The sequence below is a fragment of the Antedon mediterranea genome, chromosome 2, assembly GCF_964355755.1.
Source record: "Antedon mediterranea chromosome 2, ecAntMedi1.1, whole genome shotgun sequence".
Lineage (NCBI taxonomy): Eukaryota > Metazoa > Echinodermata > Crinoidea > Comatulida > Antedonidae > Antedon > Antedon mediterranea.
The window spans coordinates 34888581-34912618 of NC_092671.1; the positions used below are offsets into that span (position 1 = coordinate 34888581).

A 24038-nucleotide genomic window follows, 5' to 3' on the forward strand; every position below is an offset into this window, starting at 1 on the left:
TGTTGCGCTCCATGTCTTTGTTGATGCTGCTGTTGTAAAATATAATTGTTTATTAATATGTTTCAGCACTCTGCATTTTTTCCTATGCAACTTTTCTTTATAATACAACTTACATATGAGGTCAATTTCATCACCTTCACGGTGTTTAGTTGGCAGTTGACATGTTATGGTCCCATCCTTTGCTGCTGTTGTCAACTGTGATTTTTCAGTTTGTTCCTTTATTGTGCCGCATGTGTTGACATCCTCTTTCCAAGAAATATATTCAGATTGGTATGATCTCATTTCGTCATTATCCCAAATACATCTGAGATAAATGGTATGACCTTCATAAGTACATACAATAGGCCTAGTATTACCAGATTTATAATTCCATTCTTTTTCAGATATTGTTTGAGTCATTTTCAGTACATTTGCAATGAGTGAAGTTATCCACAAAATATTTACAACTTTGCCTCTCGCCATGACTGCAGGTTTGATTAATATTGAATGTAAATTTATAAATTCACTTCCTTAAAACGAGGTTGTAAACTAAACAAACAAAATGATACATTTCACAACCAATAGTTGCACTTTTTATTTTATAAACAAATAGTCCTTTCCTTCAATAAATGTATATAAAATGTTGGACATAAATTAAAACAAATGTATAACCAATTTAGTGTTAAGCATTGTCTTGGAATGTTAAAATATCATAAGGACGGATTTATTCTTTTATCACACACACCTTAATACCTATAATTATTAAATTATTGTATATACTGTACATATACAAATGATAATCAACTGGAATTTCCTAAAAAAAAGCATAAATAAAAGTGAATAATTTCATCCAACCATTTCTTCCAACAAGGTCTGTATACATTTTTAAATGTTTAAATTTAGTTTTAGCATGACCAAAGAAAAGTTGATCAATGGCTAGTTGCCATCCCTCAAATATGTTATATGAACATGTCAACCAGTACTATAATGATGTATTTAAAGCATGTGCTACTACTGCCTGTAAATCAGTCAATGGGTTAAAGGTGAAAGGCCAATGTACAACAATGAATACTATAGGCTAATGTGTACATGAATGTTGACCTCTGTCCTTTTTTTAAACTTACATTGAATGTAAATGTTCTGTTGGGTTTTCTTTCTAAAATCTTCAAGATTGAACAACTGAAATTGTTATCATGGAAGAAGTATAAAAAACAAAACGTCGGTCTTATCACTAAAGTTATGAACATATTTCGGAAAGACACATTTAATGGACGAATTTTTCACTTATTGCACAGATTATTTGTTTTAACCTGAAAGTTTAACATGAATGCTTTCTTAAAAAACACATTTAGATATAAATAGGTTTAGATAATCCAAGTCATCAAGGTATGCATATTAAGCTGCTGCTGTATTTATTTACATATTGAATATTTTATTCAAATTGTCAAAGACACACTGCCTCTTTTGGAAATGATGTAATAGGTAAAAGTTAATCAATATATGCTAACAAATGTAAGTAACTGGAAGGGCTATGCTACACCACCTCACACAGAATGGTATGATGAAACACACTGTTTATAGTTTAATACAGTTCTATGAATTATAATGGCTGAAAAAACTAATTCATGTTCTATGTCAATTGTGGGTGGAGCCTATATAATTCCAACCAACCTAATCATTTCCCTCATGCCAGGAAACAGGACAGTAGGATGATAGTCATAGTCAGAGTATGAATGTAAAATACCATTTTTCATTTGTTGTCAATAAATTATTACAACAACTATAATTCCTGTTCAATTAAATTTGTAGCTGGAGCCAAATTCTGACCAACCAATCATGTTCATAAATCCACTATTGCAAGTGTTTAATGCACACTTTTTCCTCCTTTTCTTTTATGACTTTAGTGTATGGTTTATCATGATATTTGCAAGGGCGTTGCGACGGCATCTCCAAAATCCAAGAGGAATGCTGTAATGTTTCACCAGCATCAACCAGCTATCACACTCTTCAGAATTTTCACACTAAAAAGGATTAAAATAAATACAGGTCATATAAAGTACGGGACATTTTCAGTACTCTAAAAACATGATTTAATTTATAGTACATAATTTTACCTTTAAGTCAATGGTGTCGCCCTCCATTTCTGTAATGGTAAATTCATCTGATGTGTCGGAGCTTACAATACATTTTTCTAGTTGAAGTGGATCCTGTAAAAACATGAAATAATATAAATTGTTAGAATCATTTCTTATTAGTTTAATTAGTATGCTTACAAAGAGATGTGAACCATACTTTTAGAACTTTCTAAATGGGTATACTAAGAAAGCCTTTGGGAACTAATTTCATATGTTTACTTCACTTTTGCTTTGTGAAAATATAACCTTCATCTTTCACCTCATGATGAATTATTTGGCCCATTGCATAAAACATTCATTATTTGTATATTATAGTTTGGCTAACTACTGTATTTACCCTAACAACAGCACATTTTCCAGCAGCTTTTTCTTTTATCAGAACCAATGCAGCTTTCTGACCTCCATCGGCGTGAGGAAACAGCATACCATTCTTGGGAAGGTTTGCTTCAATTTCAGACAAACGATCAACCTAAAAGAAAAGATTATATTCTAAAATGACCTTTTCATTTTGGAATAAAGAATGAATAAATAAAGCATGTGTATCTAGAAAAAAACAATTTTTATTTTATTCAATCGAAACCAACAGCGATAATTACCGCCACTAACAGGTTTGATACAAACAAAGCCAGGACTGTTTAAAGCACCTTGATTGGTCCTGACATTGATCAAGGGCTTCTCTCGTCCAGTGCCCACCCTGACCAGAGGTCTGAGGCAGATACTAGATGCAGGGGCTGCCATAAGAGTCAGCAGTACTGATTTCAAATGCCTAACGGGACCCCGGCTCCGTATACAGCACCCGCTATTCCCAGATGGTCTCCCATCCAAGCTCTAACCAGGCCCAACATTGCTTAACTTCGGTGATCTGACGAGAACCGGTGTTTCAACGTGGTAAAGCCGTAGAATTGAAGGAAGAATAAAGAAAGAATGGAGGAGAAGCAGCCTGATGCATATAAGGAAAAAAATACAATTGAGCCTGGTGCATACAAGAAATGGTGATTGAAGATGGATGCTTCCAACATTGACAATACAGGCAATGGACTGTCATATAGATGATGATTATGATGATACTATGTCAGTGACAATGGAAACATTAAGACTATCTTAAAGGTTGGGTTCACACTCGATCACTGATGATTAACTGTGATCTTATTGTCTCGGCAAATACAAGACATCGATAATTACAGTGAAATTATGTTTTTTATACTCTGATGTAATTAGATAGTCCATGAAATTCCGTGAAAAAATTGCAAGATGAGTCTCACCAACTTCTCCAGAGTGGTGAAAAGCATATTATGCCTGATCAATGTTTCTTGTGAATTTTCAATCAATCATAATATTTTTTTAGTCATAATAATGATAACCATAACGTGAAATTTCACTCTTCCCTGGTAAACTATCATAATGATAATTCTTTATTTTAGATGGAAAATGGACACACTTAATAATAATGATCCTCAAGTATACAGCCACTTATCTATCCACAAGAGGGAGTTTGTGATGCAGTACACCAGGATAACCCTCTACTTATCATGAAAGATGTTCTACTGTGCAAACTAAAGCCATTACACCTAGTGAGTACAACAATTCTAACCGCTCGAACATTTAAGTTGCTTCCAATCCAAGTTCTATTGATTCTTTCTTTAATATAATCAATTAAAAAATCAAGGGATACAATACTTCTCAATTGCATAGTTTTAAATTATAATCGATCTCCCAGTTTTTGTTCAACAAAATATTGTAAATGAATGTTTTAGTTTTATTTGAACTTGAAATCATATCTTTAATGCACTGTTGAAAAAATTACCATGTTCCAAAAAACATAAAATTACTATACCTTTCCAGTGCACACCAATACAGCATAGACAGGCACATGTCTTGGGGTACTGATCATTTTTTGCCATATCTGTTCCAGTCCTGGGCCTAGCATGAGCTGTGCCATGTGGACTAGATGTACCGTTTCCAGGTTCCAACATACACTTTCAACAGCCACCTATGAACAACAATTATTAAATATAAAATGTTTGTTTTTATTTTCCTTATATATTAGTCCATTCTTTTTATTCATTAATTCTTCATTTGATTATATTTACTTTTCTAATTTCAGCTTTGAGGTTACTTGGTATTGAGGTAGAGAATGAACCATTGCGTTTCACAGACAACTTTGTACCAGAGGTCCCCTGACTTTGCTGGAAAATAATTATAACATAAACGGTATTTTATTTTGATAGAATTTACAAACAAGTTTCAAAAGAATTTAACAATTTAATGCAACAAAAAAATGAAACATTATTTATCAGCATCTTTGTTTTAGTTATACTCAGATATTGGTTTTACAGAGTGTAAACCAATATACTGTAGTAACCACCAATTATTGCTGTATTACCAGTATCATATGGAAGTTCCATAATACAGTATCATATGTGTATCACATGTGGAGCTTGTACTTACCACATTAACTTCTTCTAAGAAGTCTTCTGTTCTTTTCTGAGCTTCTTGTAACCTCTCTTTATCCTCGTGCCATCCTGGTGTCGATTTGTATATACGGTTAAGAAGCAGTGGATATCTATGTAAACAAAAGTTGATGAATTTAAATGTACCAATTATAATTATCAGCATCATCATGACATCATCATCATAGTATCTTTGTCATTTTCATCACAATAATTGTCACAATTCTCATCGTTCTCATTGTTATAGCACACAGTACCATAAATGTTGCAGACGTGGGTCCAGTTGACAGAACTGACTGAAATAACTCCATTGGTATCATGGTTTCTTACAATGTAATAATGACTCACAAACAGTAAGCTTATTTGTTGCATCATCATTGATAAAATAACAACCAAAACTAATACAGGTGCAATAAATATTTAAAAATATAATCTGATAGAGGGCGCTAGCCAAAAAGTTAATTCATATGATGATGACGATGAGCTTCAGATTACCTCATACTTCTTTGTACAGGCACCATCAGGAATGACTTTAAATGTTGTCGACGAACTGCTCTGTTGTCATTTTGAGATACCTCCAAGAAAACACGCAATAATTGTTTCTCACTTTCAAGTGATTTCAAAAGGGCTGCACCGGTTGGCTTAACATTTTGAAATAAAATACAAATTTATTATGAATTTTATAGTATTATAAATAATATTATAATAAATAATAATATAATGGTATTATAATGTAAGAAAAACATTACTTTTATAATAGAAAGAGAAAAACACCTCATTTGCATATTAATTTATGACACCTGTTTTTCTCAACTACATACAGAACCTCTTATACAGTCATTGTTGTGTGTTGTTCTACCTATATGGTCAGGTCAGTGGTGGTGGTGTTGGTGGTGGTGTTAGATTGTGGAATAACAGACAATTTCTGACTTACGAGGAAGGTAGGATAACACTTTAAATTTACTTTTTCTCTTTAAAACGTAAATAATATATGGTAGTAGTACTGTATAATCATAGAGATATTATAGTTCACTATAATATCTCTATGGTATAATCTACACTAGAAAATAATGAGTAAAGTTGTTCCTAGGCATTCATTCCTCTGCAGGATCACACAGGTAGGTAGTAAGTTTGCCCTGTCTGTTTCATCGTCTTGGTAGGGCTAGGCCTAAGGTTTTGAAATCTAAGTCCACTTACTTGATTCACACAATATGCCTCAAATGCTGGAAACAGTATACGTATATTATCCAGAAATATTTTTCCAATGCTTATGTTTATGTAGTCCTAAAAATGGAAAATTATAACAGAAAATTAAAGATTGTTTTAATATTTAGGATTTTTTCGAAAGATAATGTGCTTAATTGCTTCTAGTTTCTTACATAATCGTCTTGATCAGCAGCATTGTCGGCGGAATCTTGCAAGCAATCTGAAAATGTTTCGCTCACTTCAATAAGCTCCTATAAAGACAATAAAATAGTTCAGTCACAAATGCTTCCAGTGCTTGCTTGAGTGTTCACCCTCTTCCAAAATCAAAAAGTTGATGTATATCATACAATCAAAGAATCAAGGGAGACTAAAATATGGCCATATTTTTTTCAAAATATTGTATAAAAATACTACTACAGCCATTTTCAGTGGTTCCTCTGATTTTTAGGTTGTGTTGGCATTGACTATCTTTTCTAGTTGTAAAATAACAACTCTTCGAACAATTGTAAGTGCCCTATCTTTAAATGCGTTCCCACCCAAACCCCTTCACCCTTTTCATCCTCATAACCATTTTAACTCCTCATAAAATCAAATCTATTCATAATATTTATAGATTTAATTGAAGAATGAATTTTTACTTGCGTGTACACACTGTAAGTTCCAGTATGTTCAAACTGAGCTAAGACTTTGATCAATTGTGAAAAAAAATTACTGTAACATTGGAAAATTGTTGAGGTGCAATTGGAGCATAATGGTTTCAGTAAAGGAAAATTTAAAATTAAAAATGGAAATCATTCATGATGCGTTAAGGTAAACAAAAAATTACCTGTAGATTAATGAAGACTGCCTTGAGTTGTTCTGGTGTAAGAAGACCAGCGTTTTCCATAGCAACGTAGAACTCTTTGTGCATGACCTTTATGTCTTCTAAATAATTTACCTCTGTTTGTATAAATTCCGTAATCGCTTCTTTTCTCGTTATTCGCTTTGTATTGCATTTTTTACATAAATAATCGCTACCATGTCTAAGAATAAATAGTAAGATATTAAATTAATAACACCAATATAGTAATTGGGCAATAAATAGATCCTCTGATAGAAATCTTTCAACTCTGTGTATCTGATTTTTTTAATTTAACATTCACTTAAAACATTTTAAGTTTCGTTCACACTACAGGAACGATCCAGAATGGAATAATAGTCAGTTGGCTAAACTAATCGTAAAGCCTGATCATGTGATTCTGCTTGGCCTACTGGGATTGATTATCAAAAACAGTTAATGTCAATTTGACCTATGATTTCAAATCATGATTTTGGTGGTTCTAGAATTGCTTGGTTTTTCTGTTAGTGAGAAATTCAAATTTATGGTATCCAGGATTGTTTGATTTTATTAAAATATTCAAACTGACCTGAACAGGAACAAAATAATATAAATGCATACTACTTCCTTGGGCCAATGCATAACCAATTTCGTTTGTGAACATAGCTGTATTTTATTATTTTAACATGAGTATTGCAACAAAAGGTTTATTTTCATAGTTTGAATAGATATGGATTTTTACAATACACATTTAATTAAAAATATGAGTTCATACTCGTAAAACTTCATTTTCAAGATGAAATCAATATTTTATACAGTATTTGACAAAATCATTACTTCATTACTATGGTAACATTAAACATAAAAACGACATATTTTTCTAACTTGAATATTAATAAATTGCTTAAAGGTTTATATTTAAGAAAACTATAAACAAATGCACACCATTTGTTAAAAGCTACTGCCGATTTTACTTTTTCCAAAACAAAAAAGCACCATTTTCCATTTCATAAAACATAACAAGTATAAATGTAGCTAAAGAGAGTAACCCAGCAGTAAGGCAGAGGCACTTCAAACCAAAGTCATAGCACTTGCAATCTTTCCATGCGACCATAGTTCTGGTGGTAGAACAAGTGTTCTTGGACATAAAAGAGAGGTCCAGTGTAGATACACTGTATGAATTGTACTGTATGCACTCAAGGAAAGAACCCAAAGTATTTCCATGAATTTACGTAACCCAGTTCCCTGGTTCAATTTCAGCCGCTGGTGATGTTACAGCAGTTATTGAGCCTGCTTTGTATATAAGGCTCACCTGTATCCAATCCCAGTAAGCTTCATTTGAGCTGCAATAGGGATTATTATACACCAAGAACGAAGTGGACATTCTTGACACATCACCACAAATAAAAATATATACATATATCTCATAACTATATTATACTAAACTTATCACACTATGTATAGCTTCATGTAAAGCTCTGTCTACACTATCAAACTAGTTTGATAAGAAAAAGTGATGTGCCCAAATATACGGTAGTGATGTGACATCATCATGTGCATATATATGGGCACATCACATTTATTGTAAAATAAAGTTTGATATTGTAGACAGATCTTAACACAACTTACTGTATTATTTGTTGTTTGTGCTCAAAATAATTACTGCAGTCATAGCAAGTTGTACTGGTTGTTGAATCGCAAGAGACGCGACGGCCATTTGTCTCGGAACCTACCCCACTGTCTACTCTTTCGATATCAGTACTACCAGGCTAGAAAAACATAAATAATTCATTGTTTGCTGATACAGTATAGAAAATATATATTTTTGACTTATTCTTATATTTGATTTGATTTTGATTTGATTTATTAGCATCTCATTAAAAAGACATACACAGTTTAAGAAACAGAGATTTCAAAAATGTTAAAAATACAAAAACAGAGATGCAGGATAGCCCATGAAAGTCTCAATGTGAGACTTATTTCCAATGGGGTCCGTAAAGTAATATTATCTTTTATTTTTGCTACAGTATATTGGAAAAGGATCAGCATTACAATTATTTATTTAGTTAGGTATCGTGTCTCATACACATAAATAGTATTCCTTTGTGATTCTGTTGCTTCATGTACTACAGTACAGTCAACTCTCCCAATACTGTACAGCTAAAAACCGGAAACTCTCCCAAAACCAAACTTTCCTAAGGTCCAAAAGGTTCTTTTTTTTAAAAATCAAATTGGGAACCATGCAGGCTTAGCCCAGCCCAAAGGGCTGTCTATTATTACTGTGAAATTATTGAGATAGTGTAACAACATTTTGATTTTCCTGTTTTGTTTTACTGTTTGAAACAAAAAGGGCATACATGCAATATGGCACACAGGCCGGTCTTTAACTTATATGCTAGTTTAATTTACTTTTCATTATGCCATACCCCTCCCCTACAATGCTATCATTCTATCAGGAAAGGGGTGAAGTAAATTTGGCAAAATTTGTATTGTTTTTTGTATCATTTTTTATTTTTGATAATAAAAAAGATCACTCTCAAGAAAAGGTGAGATAAAGTGTGGCATTATTTTGAGAATTGAATTATTTAATTTTTGATAATTATTTACAATATTTGTTAAGAATAATTGGACTTTCAATATATAAAAACATCTAATAGCAAAAGCAACTGCCTTAATAGTTGCTATAGCAACATAAATGCACAATTAATTATCTCTCAATTTATAGAAGCCAATTATTTTCTGGAACTAATTTTCAAACCTTTCTTTCCACACAAACAAAATTGAGTGACATGAGGATCAATAACATACTACTATGTTAATTGTAATGACATAGAAGGTATTAAAGCACATAATAATTTATTTCCTACTATCCTTCCTACAATTTTAAATTGTGCTGATAATACTAAATCGATTTTATGTAAAGCTACAATACCATATAATTTACATTATAATATTTACTTATTTTTTATTTAACCTTATTAAAGGGTGAACCATGCTGCCAATCATAAGGCCCCAAAATGTGTATACAACTAAATTCTTTTTGCAATGTGAGATAATATTTTTGGTTTTTTTCAGAGGATCTAAAATATATCGAAAATATTAAATTATACTTATTATTATATAATTATATTGTACTAAACAATTTTTAAGTTATCATCCTAAATTGTGTGTTTTCATTTACTGTACAGTAGTACATGTATATAACTAGAATATTCCTATTGATTTTCAGTAAAATCAATATCAAATATTATTGGTGATGTCACAAATCTTCATCTTCAATATGGGCCAAAATAATAAATAACACGTCATTTGGTGTTGATATTTTTATTTTGCCAAGTATTTCTCTCAGTTTCTAAGCACAGAATTTAATTTATTTGAAATGTTACAAAATTTATAAAATATGTTTTTTAGATGTCTATTCGTATGACTGTAAAAATATATTTATAACAAGAAAGTGTGCAAATTTAATTTTTCAGAACACCTACCAGCAATTTATCTGGTTCTTCTATATCATGAGCGCCCCCAACGCCACTGTCTGTACTCAGTGTACTTGCTCGGTGTCGAATCTTTCTACCTCTTCTTTTCACATCACCCTGAAATGAGCAAATCTTTTTTTCAATATTAATTTCAAATCAAATATTCTTCATTCAAAGACACATCAAAATTCAATATAAAAATTAAAATAGGCAATTAATAAGATGCAAGGAAACACATAAAACATAAGCTTTTACTGTAGGTTTCATAACAAGACAATTGTATTGTCTTCCCATTTAATTCAATAGACAAAAATACACCCTTCTCAACATAAAAACCAAACCACATAATAATGATATATTCCATACAAGTCGAGGTGGCCGAAAACGACACCTGATCCTGCCAATTATCTGATTTGCGAACGTTTATTGATATTGTTCCTACAATTATGTTAAACTCACTTGCTGAAATGTAGATTCATTTAAAGCCTCAAAGCTTGATGTAACATGCAAACTCGGGGTGACTCGACCGCTGCTCGGTAAGCTTTCTTCTGATACATCTGAGCGAGGTGATTTTCCTGAATTACAATAATGAAAAAATCATCAGTAGTAGAGGGCTCAACAAATATTTAATTAAATTTATAAAACTAATAGTTCAATCATAATAATGATATACTGTATATTATTTATTTATGTATTATTCAAGCCAATGTGTTTTGGCTTTAAAATAAATTTAGATTTTTATTATAGGCTGTCCGAACAAATACTGTATTCAATTGTTGTAGTCTCATAATAATGAGGCTTAGTTGAGGGACTGTTTTTTTCTTTGGGTGAGAAAAAAATCCTGAAACACTAACAGGATTTGAACCAAAGACCCTGGGATTGGTACGCAAGTCACAGTGCCACTACCAATGACGTAATGACAACAAGTCATTTAGTTTATTTGACCTCAATTAAGCTTAATGACCTTGTTATGATTAAAGTTGATGGCATCAGAGATAATTATCAAAAGCGTTTGAAAAATCAATACAGCCAATGGTGTATGAATATCAATTAAATGGGATGACCACAGAAAGTAATGAGAACAAGTTTATTGATGGGAACAAGTGGGAACAAGCATAAATTTAATATCCAAGGAAAATCCAATATTTTTGAGGGAGGACTAACCTAATTAAAACATTATCAAAAATTAGTTGTAATTTTATTTGGGGGAACGCTCACCCAAATCGCAATCCCCTGGGTTCCCCCTCTGAATATTTATTTTTTTGAATTGTATATTGAATCCAAAACTAAATTCGATTATATAGCCAATCTCTCCCTGTAGTTTATTTATATCCAAATTGCAGACTACCTACTTTCCCTTCCCTTTATTTCTGGCAATTTTTTTTGTATTGCTTTGTGACGCACACTCAATTTGTGAAATTGTTAACATCCTCAAATGCATTCCATGAGCAATTGGCTGCTTTGGTATGTTCATGGGAGTGACTTATACTGTAAAAGGTATGTTGAAATACAAGAAAATTAAGGTAATTGTCATACATCAAATGCAAACAAATTATGGCAAACATATAAAAAAATGTATGTGTCTTACCGTGAGAACTATTTCTTCTAACTTCCCTGTCACTTGCATGTCTTGTTGGCGGCTGAGTTTCCTCTTGCGTACTATCGTCAATGGATCGTCTCTGCCTCTGTTTCTTCTTCTTCACATCAGCTGCTTTGGAGTCGGAGCATGAACGTGCCAAGCCAGCCTCTTGCTACAGTATGAAAGCACAAAGATTATCTTTAACATGCCACATTTAAAAAAGGAATACAGTAACTTAGCTTTAAACTTTATGTGACAACAAAAATGTGATGTGCCCATATATAGAAACTTTTTTTGTTAAACTATAGTTTGCTTGAGTACAGTAGACAGAGCTTAAGGACAAATGTATGGTAGTCGGTTGTTAACCACACAAAATATTATTTCATCACAAATTATTGAAAGAAAAACATATTCCACATTTTGTAATAAAATATTAAATTATAAACTTTTGCATTTATTTTCTGATGATTTCTATTTCTTAAAAAAAAATTATATTTTCTTCATTTTCAGTAAGGTTCATTATATTGTTAGATACAGTAAAACTAGTGGTCACCAGTTTTAACAAAAGTAATATAAATGGATTAACATTATTAATTTAATTTGGTTTCAACCTACAAGCAACATTTTTTTATCGCTATTGTAAATCATTTCTTTCATTTGTACTGTAGCATCTGGCATGTGTATCAAAAAGATTACAAACTACATTTCGGAACACTAACGTTAATTCAATTTAAATGAAAAAATCAATAACTAAGCTAAGGAGAAATTTCCTATTAGTTCTTTTTACAATTCGACTTGTTTCTGGGTTTATTCAAGTAATGTTTTATGTTACCATGACAGTGGTTAACAAGAATTGATATTGCGTTTAATCTTATTAACTTATTACAAGAAAATTTATTTTATTGAACTGTGAAAGTGCAATGTGACTATGCAAGTCAATGTATAATACATAATACCGAAAAGTATATTTGTGTTTATCTCTCGACCAAGACAAAACATTGATCAAAAGTCCGATAAACCATCATTGGATGGAAATGTCATTTATCATAGAATGACAAATACTTTAACATAATAAACGTAGGACATTTCTAATATTAGGAGAAATCTAATTGCAGCAAAAATAATAAATAACATGGATTTAATACTTCCTTTACTTATGTTATCTGAAACCATGAATGAAAATACAGTAGTACAGAAGTTAGAACCCCAAATTTATAATTCTGCAAAGTATCATACATTACCATAGACAAACTACTGTAGGTGTAATCATTGCCTCTCGTAAACGAGACTCTCGTAAGCGACAATTGACAATTTATTTAGCTCAGTGGAATAATACTAATTTAAACTTATTTAGTGCATATTGATAGTATTATATTGTTATATTGTAAAATGCTTATGTCTTAATAATAATAATATAATATACTATTATGCACTAAATAAGTTCAAAATAATTTTCACTTACTAAACTAACATCTGTCACATCTACAAATAGCTCAATTAAAAAAGTAAAAAGCTTTAAATAGTATTTTGACTATCGCTCAATATTTAGATAAAAGGTATCTTTATTCATTATTATATATCGGTGTCAGTCGCCGACGTCGGTGTCATTTCATCGTAAAGGTGATACAAAGTGATGAGTATGGTCGGTGGGTGTTACAAAGTGAGTGCGGTGAAGTGAAACAATTGTACATGTCCTTAGAAACTAAGAAAGAAATAACGATTTTGGTCGCGCATCATTGATAATTAATTGTCCTAAAATACTTGCATCGTTACTTAAATCTATAAGGAATGATTGATCTACTTAGATACTGTAAGGTCCTTGTTATGAAATGTACTTTTTTAAAAACTGTTAAACTTGAACTTTGAATTATTTCCTTTAATCCTGATGAATAAAACATTCTGAAACTTTGTGTTACAGGTAGACTGTAAGTGTTGGGTTGTTTTAGAAATCTATACAAAATTGGCATTTTAAAAGTGAATAAATCTAAATAATTCAAAATGTAAGACAGGGGCGTCGGTTATGTTGGATGACCACACCTCTCCTATAAAAAGCTCGTAAAAATAGGCCTACGGTCTATATCCGTAATAGAAAAACCCAAAACGAACAAGTTCAAACTAGTTTGATAAATCTAGACATACTGTATGCATGAAAGTTGAACATTTTAGACATCCTCACATGTACAGCAGTGTATACGTTTATATAGAGCTTTGCACCAGAGGGTGTGTAAGCACTATTGAACCTAGTATTGTAGACATGACATAGTTTCTATTCCTTTTAAAATTATTTACATTTTGTGCAAGAATACAATTTCAATTCTCCTCTTTCTTGCCATCTACCAACTCTCCCACTTTATGTTTGCTAGAGATACACGTCTTATATAAATAGGACAAAAGCAGTATCATACTATCCATGTCAGCAAACTCTCCACAGTCACGTCTTTATTTCGCATTGCATTTACTGCCTTTATATGTACTTTCGTTATACTCTACAGCAATTAATACAAAAGTGGCAGATCAATATTTTGGGATTTTATATTTCACTATAATCAATATTAATTCTATTCATATAACCTTGAAATTGAAAAACAATTCCATTCTTATTTGATTTGTCAGGATTTCTAATAAGAATTCTAAACATTATAAATACTGTACATTAAAATAAAACTGTTTGTTTAAACAATTACATTAAATCCGTATTATTTCTAAATAAAAGGTATGATTGGTCTTACAGTTGATGAATTCTAAATAAGGACATATCCAAGAATAAGGGGGAAATGAGATTCTTCCACGGAGAGAAATGATACTTGTCAAGTGTGGATCTAATATTTTGTGGAGTGGGGAACTAACATTCAGTATACTATTAATGTTAGTATTATTAGTAGTCTGTCATTTCATTTCATTTCATTATTTATTTGGTCTAAGTATATACAAAACAAAAAAACTGAAATTGGGGAGACCAGGGTCAACCTAAGTGAACTTAATCACTGTAGCTGAGCCGGTTGACCCAACCCCAAAGTCAAAAATAGAAATACAAAAACTTAGTTCAAAATTTAATTTTAGCTGACAAATGGGGTGCACACACTGCTAGCACTATCCCTTGGTTCCGCCCCTACTTTTACACTATCCAACATTTAAAAGTAGTGGTGTATCTCTTTACTATTTATTCATAGCAACTTTGTGAATGGCAGAAATATTTATTTTAAATCAAAAAATGTTTAATTTCAGAAAAAAATGTATTGAAAAAGTACTTTTATTTTCTAATTTTCTGTAAATAAGTTTTAAATAATAGTAAATTGGAAATTATAAAAAAAAATGTACTGACCTCTTTATTTTGTTTTGTTCTTTTGTCACTCCCAGATCTTCGATGATGTCTCTCTGTTTTGGCAACTTCTCTCTCTACTTTGTTTTCGTCTGCAATTCAACCATTAAAATAAAATGTTACTATTAATTATGGAAGGTTTTTTGAAGTAAATGCTCAACAACAGGCATATTTAAACAACTTAATATTTACATTAAAATTATTTTAAGTGGTAAAGAACAAAATTTAATGTATAATATTGAAAGAAGAAGTGTTGGTTGCAATCAAGTTTTAAATTTTCAGTCAATTGTGGTCTGGAAAAAACTCATGGACAATATCAGATATGTGAATTGCTATGTTGAGAAGAAATCTGCAAATATTTGGAAGCTTTTGTAATCCCAAAAACAAAAATGTGTATTGCAACTAATAATGATGATACATACAGGTACGTAAAAATTATAAATAAAATTTAAAAAAGAAGTTTAAAGATTAGTGAATATAAAGGAATCTTACCTTGACTTGTTGCTCTTCTTAACGCTTTATTTTCCTCTGATTTTATCAAGTCATTTTGTTCTTTTTCTGTCGATTTTCTTCTCTCTCTTATTTCTTTTTCACTTCCTTTTGTTATTTTTCGTGTTAAAAATGGAGACTTAAATCGTTCTACTGGTTCACTCCTGCGCAGTCTTGTTCTTGAAGTTGACCGCTTTTCTTTAGGTTGTGAAATATCTCTAGAACTTTCTCTTGAATTTCTTTCATCTGTTTTTTCTTCTGACTTATCTTTATGCTCTTTTTCTGGTTTTGACAACACTCTTGAAGTCTTTAAACCTTCTTTACTTTTCCTTCGAGTTACCTTGGAGTCAACACCAATATTCTCACTGGATTTGCTACCAAATACTTTAGGAACTTCTTCATCCAATTCACTATTAGGTAAGTCTGAGTTAATGTTCTGATTTTTCTTTTTCTGTGTACTCTCTGACTTTCTGGGTGAGACTAGCTTAATTCTTAAGTCACTAAGTTTTTTCATTTGTTTGAACTCTTCAAAGGATGGAATGTGAGTCTTTGGCTTAGATTGCAACCCCAAACTATTACATCTACCTCTAGGAGTTTCTGAAAGATTCATAGATGGACTTTCATTGAATGTTGTCATCTGCTCAATTGGACAATTTTTATATGTATCTAAATTTGAAGGAACACTACCAGACTTTCTAAGTTCTTTACCAGATGATGGCTTGTCTCCACATAGTGGAGTTATTCCACCTTTTTTTTCTTTCCAAGCAACTGTCGGCTCACTACTTGGTTTTTTGTTTTCAATGTTATTGTTATCCGGTGTGGAAGGATAATTATCATTGTAATTGAGTGAATAAATAGGTTGTGAAATATCAGTAACAGATGCCTCTGAATTTTCAAACATACTTTGGAAAGAAAATGCTTTTAAAGGTGTTGGTGACATACTTCGGCTGCGACTTAAATTGGAACTTTCAGCAATAAGAGAGGCAACAGGTGATTTCTGTGTGTCAAAGTCTGTAGGACCTTCCCTAAGATCAAGACTATCATTATTCTTTAGATATTTCCTTAGCTTGGTTGTACTCTTCAGGGCTTCAGACCTGGGAGAGATTGTCTTAAAATTTCTTAAAGTATCCTTCTCAGACTTTGATCTGTATAAGTTTGATTTGCCATCCATTACAGATGAGTTCTTCTTCTCTTCTGTAGTGATGACAATCGCAGGAGAAGCTGCACATCCTGGTAAATTATCCCATTGTTTGTCAATAATTGAACTTGTTAAATCACAGTTGGATGATAAATAACTTGGTGTTGAAGATAAATAAGAAGAAACTGAAAAATCTACAGGATTGGAAAATGACCGTGTAATCAAAGATCGACTCTGGTCATGAACAGGGCTTGGGGTTGCAGATCGTAACCCGGTAAAAGTTTTTTGGGCTGTTGAATGTGTTGTCCATGATGGTGAGTATGGTCTGTTTGTATAACTTGCGCTATCAGACATCCATGCAGTTGTTGGTTTAGAAAAATTCAAGTTTTCAATACTAGATTTTGGTTTCGCACGCATGTTAGAAAATTCCTGGTTTATAGAATCATTACTGGCATTTAAAGGTGATCTGGAATCATCATGTCTTATTAAATCAGAAGAAATCGTGCCTTGTCGTAAATCTGGAGAAACTGTACATTGCCGTAAATCTGTTAAAGAATCTGAGGTTCTAGTCTTGTACAAATCATTGTAACTTACTGAACTTGATGTTAAATTTGATTGTAACGCTGTATCAGAATGCAAATTTACAGAGTATATTGACAATCCTCCAATGCCCGAACTACTTCCATTTTTTCTCCCAACTAATGGAGATTTTGACAGTGAATTTCTACGATATGAGTAACCTCCATGGGAATAATTCAGGAATGAAGGCCCAGGAGTGGATGTTGCTCCATAGCCAAGGCTAGAATAGCTGCCAGATAATGTAGACCCCTTCGAGGAGGCTTTGTCAGTTAAGCCTGATGTATCATGAATTGAGTATGGTAGGCCTGCCATGATTTTGTTCTTCATGAATGAATTTTACTGGCAGAGGTCTGTAGAAAACACAAGCATTTATCACACATCATCCAGATGTTTGTCATACCATCTTCTTCATTGTATTTGTTACATTGATTTCAAGTCTTTAATTGAAATTATATCCTTTAGTTAACTCTTTCATGATATGTTAGAACAATCTGAAAAGATAATTAGAAAAGATGTAATTAATCAAAAGACTTTTATCAGCAATTACATGTAGGCCTACTATAATTTAACTTTTTTTAAATTTTATATCAAAAATATTTGTCTGAGTACATGCTGGGCACACATGTTGTCATGTCACTAATACTGCAATAAAAGTTTGGATTTAGTGGATGTTTCTATACAAATTCATCAAAAAGAAAATTACTAAATAAAATAATGTTGAATTCCAACATAAAATAAATCAAGTCTAAATTGAAATATTTAAGAAATTGAGACAAAATTACTATAAACTAAAAGTCAAAAAATTATTTTATATTGTAAAGTTATAAGATCATATTGTAATCAAGATGTTTAAAAATAAATAATAGTGGATGCTTTGAAAATTAAATTAGTACGAAAATGGTTCCAAAAAGTGTAAATAATAGTAATATCTGAATTCAAAAGGAAGGAACCTTTTTGTAGAAAAAAAAGGTAATTATTTAGATTAATTACTTTGCACAGAAGATCCAGTATCACAAAAGTCTAAGACAAAACCACTAATAATAGAATCATTTACGATATTCCTTACACTGTAATGATTTTAACTTTAAGCAGGCTTTCAGTACAGTAGGTTCTTTCTTTCTAACTTACTGTACAAGCCTCATTATAAGGTAGGCCTACATGGAGTGGTAAAACATTGTTGATTCTGTTGTCTTACACTTTAGTGTTAGATAATCCGGTGAATTGTATGTTACAGTAAACTGTATTGTTCAAGCTTAACGACCTTTGTCATTAGCATCTATAACATGTTTATAGGTGTATATCTATAACATTTTCATTTCTTTTTTATTGCTCAGATATATATAAAAAATGCTTAACCCTATTAACTGTATTATACAGATAATTAACGTTTGATACTAACGGGTTACCAACGGATGGGAAACGATCTAATAAGTGAATCTGCGATTTGATTGTAAAATTGGTCTAAAAATTATTTTGAAAATATTTGATAGCTTCAGTAACTAAAATTGATAATGTAACATATTCACTTCACAACCAATGACTACCTCATTAAACAATAATCAGTGGGGTGTGCCAAAGTGGGTGTGACTAAAATGGCCTCAAATGTTGCTAGAAAACGTGTTGCTTCGTCGGGGAATGTAGCCCCCGCGCCGGAAAGATCCTAGCGCCACCGCTGATGTAGGCATATTCACACATTAATAATGTTACTGTAGAGTACATTGTCAAACAAATAGATTACTATTATTCTTACTATGATCAAAACATCCGTTACTAATGACATTAGTATCGGATGTTATGATCATAGTAAGAATAATATTAATATTGTTATCTTTCTATATCATTCATTATAGTAATAATTTGTTATAGTACACCTGTGTTGCGCATTGATACAGTACAAGGCGAGGTTAAAAACAGATGAGGCAAAGATGCTTTAAATATAATTATTATAAAATATGACAATCTGTGGTGGTGAAAATTGAAAATTTCAGATTTAGCCTCATGCTGACTACGGTCCTGCAGGTCATAGCATTCAGTTCTTGTTATTCAAACGAGATATTCAAAGTATACTTTTTTCTCCCTTTCCATGTGCTGGGATAGAGATACCGGTATTGTATTTGTTGCCTACAATATTTCATGAAAACCCACAATACACTTTACTTACCTTTGAATTTGTGTAAACCACTCAATTACTGTAATAGCCTACTGTAGAATTTTAGTATATGCACAAATTAAAACTTGTACCTACAGTAAATAACTCTCTATATTGTATTCAACTATTGTCTACAGGTACATATGTGTAGGTAGTTTTGTTACAAAATATAGCTTTTCTATTATAGAATTATGGAACAAAATGCCTTTTGTATCCACATTCCAATTAAATAGCAATCTTTTATGTTTTATCAATGACACATTCTTCAATTTTAGTTTATCTAAAAGGTTGTTGAACTAAATAATAAATGCTGTAGTAGTGCAATTGCTTTTGTGAACAAATGGTCACCATAGCAACCATACACAAAAGCAAGATATATCAGCGGATAAAGGGAAGAATCGCATTGTTGTTTCTGGTACATCATAGGGTATGAAACCTGTTCCAAAAGTGTAAAATTATAAATATCCCTACAAACAAGCCAATAAACATTTTGCAAACAAAACAACTTTATTTTTTTTAATATATTTTTCTAGGTTCTAGACCGAAATTAGTAAAAAGATTAATATTTTGGCACATATGGCGTTTCATACATGAGCTCATTTTCAGACACCGACCACTAGTGGACTAACATCAAAAGGACAATAAATACAGACTTAGCAAGTATAGAATAACATGCTCAGACCTCCAAAATGAGGTTCTGTACAGTATGTATTGTACAGTGTACTATACATACAGTAGGAAGATGATTGATTTGTGAATACGGCCACAAGATGCTAAATCAGAGAAAAGCTTTGAATCAAACACCTTTCAAATTAGGTGACAATCCTGTAATAATACTAGGTCATGTCATATTATGGAATTACTTTATAATGTTGATTTTTGCTGTTGGCTATTGGTGCGTTATTAAATCAAACCAGACAAGCACCTGCTCCCCCAGACACAAATTACTTTTAAATTGAAACATAGAAGAAATACAAATCTGTCTATGAATGTGTCAAATAACATTTAATTTAATATTAATAAGAACATTTTATATTTCCATATAAAATTTCATTAAAAATTACTTTTTTTTAAACTTTCTAACATTTATTTATTGTATACAATTTACCAATACTTTCATATTTTTGTATGTACATATACTGTACCTGTGCAGTAATTATCTTTGTACATCATCAAAATGCTGTATATAGGCAGTGGAAATGAATAAAAATCAAATATGTTAAAACTGCCTCAATAGAAATTAATCAAAATGACTGTATGTTTGAGGCATAGCCCATCATCAAGTGAAGAGAAGTGTAACAAAGGATAACATGTACCCGCCACAATTATTATTACATTTATATTTTTATTAAATATATACATAATTATATTATTATTATTATTATATTTTATTTGAATAATAACAAAATTATGTACCTGTTTTATTATTATCACTCTATATATTGTTTGAAGGTTTGCATGGCGAAATCAAATGATGATATAAAGTTTGTAGTACACCACGTAAAATGGCCAAACATATTGATCGAAACGTTGAGAAACTCAACAGTTCTTTTCAGAACTAATATAAATTGTGTACTGCAAACTTTATATCATTTTTATCGCTCTAGCCATGTCCATATCTGATATGAGAAAAGCTCTATTCTGTATTCAGCATACCGTATAGTACACGCCAATAGTTGATATTTAATACCTACGATATGTAACTTTTTAATTAAATTCTAGGCCTAGAAATGTTACAGGTCAGTTAAATGGGTAAAGTAAGATTGTTGAGAAAGTGTCTTGTGTCTAGTTAGTTATTCAGACGATTAATTTCTACCAAAGTGGTATCAGTATTTATGTTATCCCTGTTTCAGCATTGTATGTAGTACTGTACAAAATTAAATTTACAGACACAAAGATTTACCTCAAAATCATTTATTTTTAATAATTAAAAAATGTAATAATTAATTATAGACATTTTCAGTCTTTTTTTTACAGTAGTGCAAGATGTACAGTATTGTCCCCCTGAAAAAAATAATTGAATATGCCACATACTAATAGTTATTTAATTCAATTTTATTTTCATAAGATACATCACTGTGTAATAACATGAGAGTTTTTTAAAAGAATGCACTTATGCTGGAGAAACTTGAAAAGGGGCTTTAAGGCTAGTTCCACCAGAAAAAAATAATTCAAAAAGTATATATAATAAATGTTTCAAAAGTAGTCAATAAATAAATAAAAAATAATTATAATTCACTTTAACCAAAAATTGAATTGAAAAATAAATTATTTACCTGAAAAAAGGGTTGAGTTTTTGGTTGAATTTAAATTTATTTTGTCATTTTAGAAGTGAAAACATTATTTTTTTTTTTTTTTTTCTACTTTATTAAAACTACCAAATGGATTTGATTAAACTTCATTTTTCATGTTTTTGGGGTCAATACATCTTTAATGAGATATTAATCAAAAGACAGTATTCCATTTCTTTTTATTCTTATTTACCAGTCTTATATACCAGATTGTTATTCTACCATATAAATATTCAAAATGTGAAAATGTTGTGAATAGTATAGTACAGGCTCAGTACTTTAATTTCCAGGCTTTTCAAACATATTTTTAATGTTTTGCTGTAGGCAGAAGTTATTCTTGAGCAGACGTTATTCTTGCGCAGACATGTGGTAATAGTTCTAAACTATACAGTACTGTGTTTTATCAATCTACGATCACCAAGTTCCCAACTATTCTCAAATAAAAAGTTGAGAAAAATACACCTGATGGTAGAATGAGTCTTCTCAGATAAAGACTATAAACCGTACAGTAGGTACAGAGTGTAGACAAACTATACAATATGCTTATGTGTGCACTTAAAATAACCTACAGTATTACATCTTTCAAGATGAGTAGGGGTTACCCCGGTAGTACTCTGTACATGTAGTACACTCACAGCCACTGTTGTGGACAGAGGGTGAGAGCATTTGGATTGGCAACACTAAAGTACAGGTAACATGACATGTCACCGTGTAAAAAAAAAAAGTCGCAGCACCATGAGCAATGGCGTTATACAAATAAACATCATTCTAATTCTCAAATCATCTGCCTTTGGCTAAAAATCACCACAATGATAGCTTTTTAATCAAATTATTTTACATCATTTAAGTGAAACAGAAAATTGTACACAAAAATATATTAATCGGGTCATGTTAATAATTACTATATAAATATTATAATAGCTTTGGCTTTAGCTTATTTCCTGATCAGTTCTATATTTATTTTTAGAATGTCACATAAGTGTCATACTGTCTCCTATCACATTCATGTATTTTCTAAAGCATATTATTAAATGACACCTTAAGATCTATATATTCACCTGTTGAAAAACTGAATGACAATTTTTGTGTAAAAGGAAAGAAAAATCTATACAGTTGCCTTTCAGTAAAAACAGGCATTTTAATTTATAGTCTGCTTAAATTCATCTGAAATATTTTTGTTTTTAATCAAAATGAAAAATCTTTATGTTTTTATATACCTGTAGTCCTATGGCTTTAATGTTCAAAATTTTTGAAAAAGTGAAAATTGAGGGAATGTGAACATTCTTATTAAAATAATATGACCATCATCAAATGAATTTCTTTAGTATAGAAATTGGAAAAATCTAAGGCTCTTTAGGCCAAGAAAAAATTCTGGTTCATTTTTATTCTGAATAAACTGGATGTATCTAAAGTATGGCCTACTTTATGAAATACAAATAGGGCCTTTGTTTACAGGTTGCAGAAAAAACAAAAATTATATGTTTTCTTATAATTTTCAAATGTGTTCTTTGCTTTTAATTTTATAGTTATTAAAAATGTATTAATGTTATAAATTTTTCAGAATTTTTTATTATGAGAGATTGTTTACAATTCTAAACAAATGAATAGCAATTGAAACAGATTTGTAGACAAAATGATATCATACTCACCACTTTGTTGGTATAGTACTAAAAATCCATTTTAATATATATTCCAAAAATAAATTCTCCCAAAAAAATCAACAAGGAATTGAGGGAATGTAGTTTTTAGCTCTGTTACTGTGAAAAACAACCTGTATCATCATGCTAACAAGACCTGAATGAGATTCTTCACCACGCAAGGACGTGTACTATACATAACAATAGGTAATTGAATATTGATTCCCCAACCAATAAGGTTCATTCATTATACGCTTCACTGCACCTGGTCTAATGTCCATCTTTGAATACAATGCTAAGTTTCTTTAATACTTACTTTAGGGGATTAGTTAATTATTCATGGGTTTATCCGTTCATTTTCATTATCGTCCACGAATGACGTCAATTTTGATTGATTTTTTTTTTATTTGGAAGCATAAACAAAGGAGTAAATAAAATGAATTGCTTGTAGGAATGTGTTGTTTGTAATGTTTTTTTTTTTCAATTTACCGTGCTTCAAAATCTAATGAATTTTTTATACATAAATTGATTTCCTCCCTTTTGTCAGCAAAAGTTGCCTTGATTATTGGATTTTATAAAATAAAGAAAAGTTTTTTATATTTTTAACTATACATGTAATTTTGTTAGGCCTAAAGTTTACAAATCTACTATAGAGAAATTTTAACATTTCCCTATTATTTTAATAATTATTATTTTAAAATAAATTAGAAGTATATGTCATTATATCAGTATTCCATTGTAGCAATGGCATCTTCACTGAGAAGTATACAGCAATTTAAAAGAAATAATAATTT

At 31.0% G+C, this 24038-nt stretch overlaps 2 protein-coding genes and 1 pseudogene across 3 annotated transcripts in view; all 3 read right to left on the bottom strand.

Annotated features, from left to right (window-relative positions):
* The window catches only part of LOC140040870 (uncharacterized), a 229755-nt gene that overhangs the window by 117089 nt on the left and 88628 nt on the right, over positions 1–24038 (bottom strand). The gene's annotated exons all lie outside the window — the stretch shown is intronic.
* On the bottom strand, positions 634–17479 carry LOC140039412 (uncharacterized). The gene is made up of 16 exons (XM_072085012.1): positions 15454–17479; positions 14965–15053; positions 11652–11814; positions 10523–10638; positions 10073–10180; positions 8217–8356; positions 6597–6792; positions 5944–6021; positions 5762–5848; positions 5060–5205; positions 4563–4677; positions 4205–4300; positions 3949–4104; positions 2452–2583; positions 2094–2186; positions 634–2000 (listed from the first exon to the last, which is right to left on the bottom strand). The coding sequence occupies exons 1-16, from the start codon at positions 17477–17479 to the stop codon at positions 1872–1874; spliced, it is 3870 nt and encodes a 1289-aa protein (XP_071941113.1). The 3' UTR covers positions 634–1871.
* On the bottom strand, positions 2899–3016 carry LOC140041616 (5S ribosomal RNA; annotated as a pseudogene).

Excerpts from the sequence above, each read along its gene's own strand:
- LOC140039412 (XM_072085012.1), bottom strand. The coding sequence starts at position 17,479 with ATGGCAGGCCTACCATACTCAATTCATGATACATCAGGCTTAACTGAC. Across the intron at positions 4,105-4,204 it reads TCAAAGCTGAAATTAGAAAA|GTGGCTGTTGAAAGTGTATG; the intron begins GTAAATATAATC and ends TGTTGTTCATAG. Across the intron at positions 2,187-2,451 it reads GAAAATGTGCTGTTGTTAGG|GATCCACTTCAACTAGAAAA; the intron begins GTAAATACAGTA and ends ATGTTTTTACAG.